General features: G+C 35.7%; 1 protein-coding gene across 1 annotated transcript; it reads right to left on the reverse strand.

Annotated features, from left to right (window-relative positions):
• Positions 1-6,884: 6,884 nt before the first annotated feature.
• On the reverse strand, positions 6,885-8,570 carry LOC148572775 (uncharacterized). The gene has a single exon (XM_088504763.1). It carries the CDS (start codon positions 8,568-8,570, stop codon positions 6,885-6,887), a length of 1,686 nt encoding a protein of 561 aa, XP_088360889.1.

The raw sequence follows: 8,570 nt of genomic DNA on the forward strand, positions 1-8,570 counted from the left end.
AAAGTTTTTATTAAACCTAATCCTGAAAAGAATTTCAGAAGAACTAGAAAAGGTTTTCAAAGACCTAAAAATGAAAAGAATTTCCAAAATTACCCACAAAAGAACCCCATTATTTGCTATACATGTAAGAAACCTGGACATATTAGCAAATACTGCCGGTTAAAAAGAAAGATTAATAATCCAAACCTTGATCCTCTGATTGAGGAACAGATTAATAATCTGATGTTAGAAAGTTCAGAAAATGATTCTGACCGAGAATCTTCGGATGATATCAATAACATCGAAATCGATGACATTGAATCATCCTCAGATTCGGATGTCAAGCAAATTGGTGTTTTATCCAAAGATCAAGATCTCCTATTTGATGCTATTGAGGCTATTGACAATCCTGAACAAAAGAAAGACTTTCTTTTGAAACTAAAAAAATCTTTACAAAAGGAGAAAAAACCCAAAAATTTGGTCCTTAGCAATAAATATGATGTTAAACCTATTTTCAAAAAATTAGAAAAACAAGTTATTCGTCCCATAACTATTCAAGACCTCCAGTCTGAAGTCAACAACCTCAAAAGAGAAATCAAGAGAAACCAAGACAATCATCAACTTATTCTCTCTCAATTAGTGCAAGGGGGAGAATCTGGCGATGATTCAATTGATCTCCTTGATCAAACAGAGTGTTCTAAGGGACAAGAAAATAAAATTTCTGATGACAATGAGGGAAAAGAAATTTTGAGAATAATCAATGTATTTTCTTTTATGAAACATCGTGTTCATGTCCGAATTGTCGTCAAAGATTTTGTTTTCGACACCATTGCACTCTTTGACTCAGGTGCAGATTCAAACTGTATTAAGGAAGGTTTGATCCCCACAAAATATTTCGAAAAATCTACTGAACGCCTTAGCTCAATAACGGGCGAAAGGCTAAGTGTCAATTTCAAACTAACAGATGTTTTTGTTGAAAAGGGTAATATCAGAATTCCCACCGAATTTATTATTGCAAAAGATATCAAAAATGATGTGGTCTTGGGGACACCTTTCATAATCCTTTTGTTTCCTTATCTAGCAGACTTTCCGGGACTTACCTCTTTTGTGGGAGGACAAGTAACCTTCTTTGAATTCCTGGATTCACCAAAACAAAAATCTTTAAACCTAATTGAATCTAAGACAAGACAGATTTGTTTCTTAAAAGAAGAAATCTCTTTTAAAACCCTTGAATCCCAACTCTCCCAACCAAAGATTCAGGACAAAATTAAGAATCTTTTAAATCAAATTGAGAAGTCTATTTGTTCAGATCTGCCTCATGCTTTTTGGAATAGGAGAGAACACGTTGTTGATCTTCCCTATGAAAAGAATTTCAAAGAATCAAAAATCCCTACAAAAGCCCGCCCCATTCAAATGAATGAGCAGCTTTTGCAGCATTGTCAAAAAGAAATAAAAGATCTTTTGGATAAAGGCTTAATTCGTCCTAGCAAGAGTCCTTGGTCTTGCTCTGCTTTTTATGTTAATAAGCAAGCTGAGATAGAACGAGGAACTCCTAGGCTCGTCATCAATTATAAACCTTTGAATGAAGCCTTACAATGAATTCGTTATCCTATTCCAAACAAAAAAGATTTGCTTAATAGATTAAATTCTGCAAACATTTTTTCAAAATTTGATATGAAATCTGGTTTTTGGCAGATCCAAATCACAGAATCAGACCGATACAAAACAGCATTTACAGTTCCATTTGGACAATACGAATGGAATGTAATGCCTTTTGGTCTGAAAAATGCCCCATCCGAATTTCAAAAAATTATGAACGATATTTTCAACCCATATTCAAACTTTGCCATCGTTTACATTGATGATGTTTTAATCTTTTTCCAATCTTTACATGAACACTTCAAGCATGTTAAAACCTTTATGTATATCATCAAAAAAAACGGTCTTGCTGTCTCTAAGCCAAAAATTGTTCTCTTCCAAACAAAAATCCGATTCCTTGGTCATACAATCTTCCAAGGCACTATAACTCCAATTGAAAGATCAATTTTGTTTGCAGAAAAGTTTCCAGATTATATCCTTGATAAACCTCAGCTCCAGAGGTTCCTAGGATGTCTCAATTATGTTTCGGAATTCATCCCAAATCTTAACAACCTCATTAAGCCTCTCCATGATAGGCTTAAGAAAAATCCTCCACCTTGGACAGAAAAATATTCTGATATTATCAGGTTCCTTAAAACCAAAGTCCGCAATCTTCCTTGTCTTTACTTACCTGTTCCTCATGCATTCAAAATAGTGGAAACAGATGCATCAGATTTAGGATATGGCGGTATCCTAAAACAAAAATTGCATGATAAAGAATGTATCATTGCATTTACATCCAAACATTGGAATAGTACTCAAAAAAAATATTCCACTATCAAAAAAAAAATTTTAGCCATTGTTTTATGCACCACAAAATTTCAATCTGACTTACTCAATCAAAAATTTTTAGTCCGAGTTGATTGTAAATCGGCTAAAGATGTTTTACAAAATGATGTTAAAAATCTTGCATCAAAATAAGTTTTTGCCAGGTGGCAAGCTATTTTAAGCGTCTTTGATTTTGATATTGAGCACATCAAGGGCAACTCAAACTCTCTCCCTGACTTTCTCACACGTGAATATTTGCAGGGAGATAAGCAGAAAGACGATGCCTAAAAAGGCAACCTTAGCCTCAGCAAGAGGTAGAGGCATTCGCCTAGCCCTACCAGGGCCAATCAGAAGATCTGGGTCTAGCACCCCAACGGAGTCATCTACCCAACAACCTACTCAACAATCTAGGTCATCTACCCAACAACCCACCCAACAAGCTGGGTCATCTATCCAACAACCCACCCAAAAATCTTTTGAACCAAAAAACAGTCAAGCCAAACAATCCAAAGCAGACTATGCCATCCCAATCGAAACCCTCCTGGCCTTACAGGACCAGGGTCTCACTAAACTCAACAAAAAATCTTGGGCTGACCTTTACAGTGAGTCTGATGAAGAAATTGACTTATCTCAATTGATATCTCAAGTAGCCAATCGTAAAACAGTCATCCAAATAGGAAAACAAAAGTCTGTCGTCTTGACATCCCAAACATCCTCAACCACTACCAAAACTCAAAAAACCCAAACCAATTACTTATCTACAAATAAAACCGTAAATATTATCCACATAGAGCCTGAATTCTGGGATAGCTCTCCAAACAAAGTCATCCCAAAGATTTTCCCTACTGGATTCCACTTCAGGCCCTTAGCACCTAACAAAACTCGTCAATTTTACGAATTCATCTTAATAGATACTGACTCAGTATCTATTAAACATTACAAGGATAAAACCAATCCTGAATTTATAACCCATTCAACCATCCAAATTCTCAAAATTTTGTCCCCAAAGCAATTTGGGAACAACTTAAACAAAATTCAAAAATTTTCTCAAAATTATGACCCAATAGGTTTTAATTATTGGGACTACATGGAAGCCTGGACTAAAGTATTTTGGTTTCAAAATACTCAGTTCAGACATTCATGGTTAATTTATTTTAAAAGAAAAACCAATTATGTTTTTCCAAACTGGTTCTACCAATGGTGGGACTTCTTTGGACCAATCCAAGAAATTTTACCCTCACCAACAGATGAAGGGTATAAACTTTTTCAATCAAACTTTAACAGTCAGGAGACATGTGTTCCTGTAATGTTAAAATTTTTCTCAACATTTTCATTGGCATGGGTATTCTCATGGCAATACAAATATGCAAAACCAAACCACCCCAAATTATATCCAATCCTACAAAGGCATGGCTATGTCAAATGGTGGTCTCAATTTGATGCCTCAATGGCCTACCCAGAGAAGGTCAGAGAGTGGTTCAAATCCAATCTTGAAAGTTAAAAGATTTCTGATCCAGAAACTGCCCTGTTCCTCAATCAAAAAGCCCAAATTGCTGCAGCCCTCGTAGGAGCTCAATCGAAAGAAACTCTAGCAAAACATCTTTAGCAAATCATGCAAATGATTGAAGAAGACAAAAAATACAAAGATGATCACACCTTGGGTAGATGACCCAGCTTGTTGGGTGGGTTGTTGGGTAGATGACCCAGATTGTTGAGTAGGTTGTTGGGTAGATGACTCCGTTAGGGTGCTAGACCCAGATCTTCTGATTGGCCCTGGTAAGGCTAGGCGAATGCCTCTGCCTCTTGCTGAGGCTAAGGTTGCCTTTTTAGGCATCGTCTTTCTGCTTATCTCCCTGCAAATATTCACGTGTGAGAAAGTCAGCGAGAGAGTTTGAGTTGCCCTTGATGTGCTCAATATCAAAATCAAAGACACTTAAAATAGCTTGCCACCTGGCAAAAACTTGTTTTGATGCAAGATTTTTAACATCATTTTGTAAAACATCTTTAGCCGATTTACAATCAACTCGGACTAAAAATTTTTGATTGAGTAAGTCAGATTGAAATTTTGTGATGCATAAAACAATGGCTAAAATTTCTTTTTTGATAGTGGAATATTTTTGTTGAGTACTATTCCAATGTTTGGATGTAAATGCAATGATACATTCTTTATCATGCAATTTTTGTTTTAGGATACCGCCATATCCTAAATCTGATGCATCTGTTTCCACTATTTTGAATGCATGAGGAACAGGTAAGTAAAGACAAGGAAGATTGCGGACTTTGGTTTTAAGGAACCTGATAATATCAGAATGTTTTTTTGTCCAAGGTGGAGGATTTTTCTTAAGCCTATCATGGAGAGGCTTAATGAGGTTGTTAAGATTTGGGATGAATTCCGAAACATAATTGAGACATCCTAGGAACCTCTGGAGCTGAGGTTTATCAAGGATATAATCTGGAAACTTTTCTGCAAACAAAATTGATCTTTCAATTGGAGTTATAGTGCCTTGGAAGATTGTATGACCAAGGAATCGGATTTTTGTTTGGAAGAGAACAATTTTTGGCTTAGAGACAGCAAGACCGTTTTTTTTTATGATATACATAAAGGTTTTAACATGCTTGAAGTGTTCATGTAAAGATTGGGAAAAGATTAAAACATCATCAATGTAAACGATGGCAAAGTTTGAATATGGGTTGAAAATATCGTTCATAATTTTTTGAAATTCGGATGGGGCATTTTTCAGACCAAAAGGCATTACATTCCATTCGTATTGTCCAAATGGAACTGTAAATGCTATTTTGTATCGGTCTGATTCTGTGATTTGGATCTGCCAAAAACCAGATTTCATATCAAATTTTGAAAAAATGTTTGCAGAATTTAATCTATTAAGCAAATCTTTTTTGTTTGGAATAGGATAACGAATCCATTGTAAGGCTTCATTCAAAGGTTTATAATTGATGACGAGCCTAGGAGTTCCTCGTTCTATCTCAGCTTGCTTATTAACATAAAAAGCAGAGCAAGACCAAGGACTCTTGCTAGGACGAATTAAGCCTTTATCCAAAAGATCTTTTATTTCTTTTTGACAATGCTGCAAAAGCTGCTCATTCATTTGAATGGGGCGGGCTTTTGTAGGGATTTTTGATTCTTTGAAATTCTTTTCATAGGGAAGATCAACAACATGTTCTCTCCTATTCCAAAAAGCATGAGGCAGATCTGAACAAATAGACTTCTCAATTTGATTTAAAAGATTCTTAATTTTGTCCTGAATCTTTGGTTGGGAGAGTTGGGATTCAAGGGTTTTAAAAGAGATTTCTTCTTTTAAGAAACAAATCTGTCTTGTCTTAGATTCAATTAGGTTTAAAGATTTTTATTTTGGTGAATCCAGGAATTCAAAGAAGGTTACTTGTCCTCCCACAAAAGAGGTAAGTCCCGGAAAGTCTGCTAGATAAGGAAACAAAAGGATTATGAAAGGTGTCCCCAAGACCACATCATTTTTGATATCTTTTGCAATAATAAATTCGGTGGGAATTCTGATATTACCCTTTTCAACAAAAACATCTGTTAGTTTGAAATTGACACTTAGCCTTTCGCCCGTTATTGAGCTAAGACGTTCAGTAGATTTTTCGAAATATTTTGTGGGGATCAAACCTTCCTTAATACAGTTTGAATCTGCACCTGAGTCAAAGAGTGCAATGGTGTCGAAAACAAAATCTTTGACGACAATTCGGACATGAACACGATGTTTCATAAAAGAAAATACATTGATTATTCTCAAAATTTCTTTTCCCTCATTGTCATCAGAAATTTTATTTTCTTGTCCCTTAGAACACTCTGTTTGATCAAGGAGATCAATTGAATCATCGCCAGATTCTCCCCCTTGCACTAATTGAGAGAGAATAAGTTGATGATTGTCTTGGTTTCTCTTGATTTCTCTTTTGAGGTTGTTGACTTCAGACTGGAGGTCTTGAATAGTTATGGGACGAATAACTTGTTTTTCTAATTTTTTGAAAATAGGTTTAACATCATATTTATTGCTAAGGACCAAATTTTTGGGTTTTTTCTCCTTTTGTAAAGATTTTTTTAGTTTCAAAAGAAAGTCTTTCTTTTGTTCAGGATTGTCAATAGCCTCAATAGCATCAAATAGGAGATCTTGATCTTTGGATAAAACACCAATTTGCTTGACATCCGAATCTGAGGATGATTCAATGTCATCGATTTCGATGTTATTGATATCATCCGAAGATTCTCGGTCAGAATCATTTTCTGAACTTTCTAACATCAGATTATTAATCTGTTCCTCAATCAGAGGATCAAGGTTTAGATTATTAATCTTTCTTTTTAACCGGCAGTATTTGCTAATATGTCCAGGTTTCTTACATGTATAGCAAATAATGGGGTTCTTTTGTGGGTAATTTTGGAAATTCTTTTCATTTTTAGGTCTTTGAAAACCTTTTCTAGTTCTTCTGAAATTCTTTTCAGGATTAGGTTTAATAAAAACTTTTCAATTGGATGGTCTTTTGGATTTCCTTGGATGACATGCAGGAAGACCGAATTGTTCACAGAAAGTTCCCAGATCAATACGATTTTGGTTTTTCTCTCGAGCAAGTTGCCTTTGGATTTTGTCATCTTGACAAATCTTTAGAGCAACCTTCTGGATAAAAGAAACCAGTTGACCATAACTTAACTCGTCATAGGGTATTATCCCATCCGGGATTAAGCTACGTATTTTGTCCCTTACTTTATCTCCTAGGGATTTTGGGAGTCCAGCAAGGAACTTTTCTTTCCAAAAAGGTTGTTGACTGTCTTCCCTGGTGTAAACCCTAGTAAGAAAGGTGTCTTTATACCACCGAAAATCAGACAAAGTTTTGCATCTGAGATTGGAAAGTAGTTCAGCCAAACGATCTTTCCAGAGAGATGGATCCCCAATGAAATGACTTGCTATGGTAAAGATCAGGGTATTAACAGCATCGGGGATGGGTTCCCCGTCATCACCAATGATAGGTTCGTTCTGATCATTGACTTTTATGGCAGAGAATATTGAGTGTTTTTGGTTATCCGAAAGGTAGTTATCCCACCATCCTTTGAGTTGGCCACTGAAACCGGAAACAATAACATTGGCTATTGCTTCTTCAGAAGTCTCATGGGCAGCTTGATAAGCTGTGCCTACCATAGTCATATGCTGAAGCATACTCATGATGTTATATTCAGTTTTACCATCTATGTTCCATTCATAGACATTGGAATTGAAGCTGACAAAACCTAGTTCCCTTTCTTCGAGAGCTAGGTCGGGAGCGGAAACACGATTGTAACCATACGCAGAGGGTTTGGTTAAACCCTTCCACTTGGTTAGGGAGTTTGTCAGAATAGGGCTGATTTTGAAGGATGATTTGTGAGAATCATCACTTTGTTCGGAGGAGGAGTCATTGGACTCATGACAAAGGGCATTAACGGCTTTGGATGAGCGTGTTTGAATACGAGAAGTAGACTCACCAGAGTTAGGAGTTTCAGGGACAGTAGAGAAACGGTTTAAAAGTTGGTCAATTTTTTGAATAACTTCTGAATCACCAGATTGTTGTTTTAAAATGGAAGTTTTAAGACTTTGCTTTGCCTTACTACTAATTTTAAAAGGTTTAAAAAGGGGTTTCTCAATACTTTTAGAAGTAGAGGCTTCAGAAACATTTTTCAAAGAAAAAGTAGATCTCGAAGATGAAAGGTTGTCACCTAGACATTGTAAAAATCTATTGGTGTAATTTGATTGTTCAATAAGATTTTTAATATCTTTTGAGGCGACGGCTTCATCAATATTTTTTGATTTAAAAGGAGAGGCCATAATAGGGTTATGTCCTTCCGTGTTTGAAATTACAAAGGGTCCTTTTGGAGGAAACTCATATCTAACTAAATTCCCATCTTTAATCTTCCAAGTTGAAATAACATTTGCTGAAAGCATGTTTTCTTTGTTTTTGAAAGGATAAGCAAGATTGTTTTTGATGGAATAAGCATGAAACCATTCAAAGAAAGGAATATGCATCTTAACTTCTTTTAGAAAATTGTAATATTTTTCTTTGAATGATGCAATTTGAGCAGCTGTATGCGTACGTAAATACCATTCTCTGTGGAGATCATATTCCTCAGAATCAAGGTTTTTACGTAAAGCTTCTCTATCTATGATAAATTCTGTGCTACTCAT

The sequence above is a fragment of the Arachis ipaensis genome, chromosome B2, assembly GCF_059453495.1.
Source record: "Arachis ipaensis isolate K30076 ecotype BB chromosome B2, ASM5945349v1, whole genome shotgun sequence".
Taxonomy (NCBI): Eukaryota; Viridiplantae; Streptophyta; class Magnoliopsida; order Fabales; family Fabaceae; genus Arachis; species Arachis ipaensis.

Excerpts from the sequence above, each read along its gene's own strand:
- LOC148572775 (XM_088504763.1), bottom strand. The coding sequence starts at position 8,570 with ATGAGTAGCACAGAATTTATCATAGATAGAGAAGCTTTACGTAAAAAC.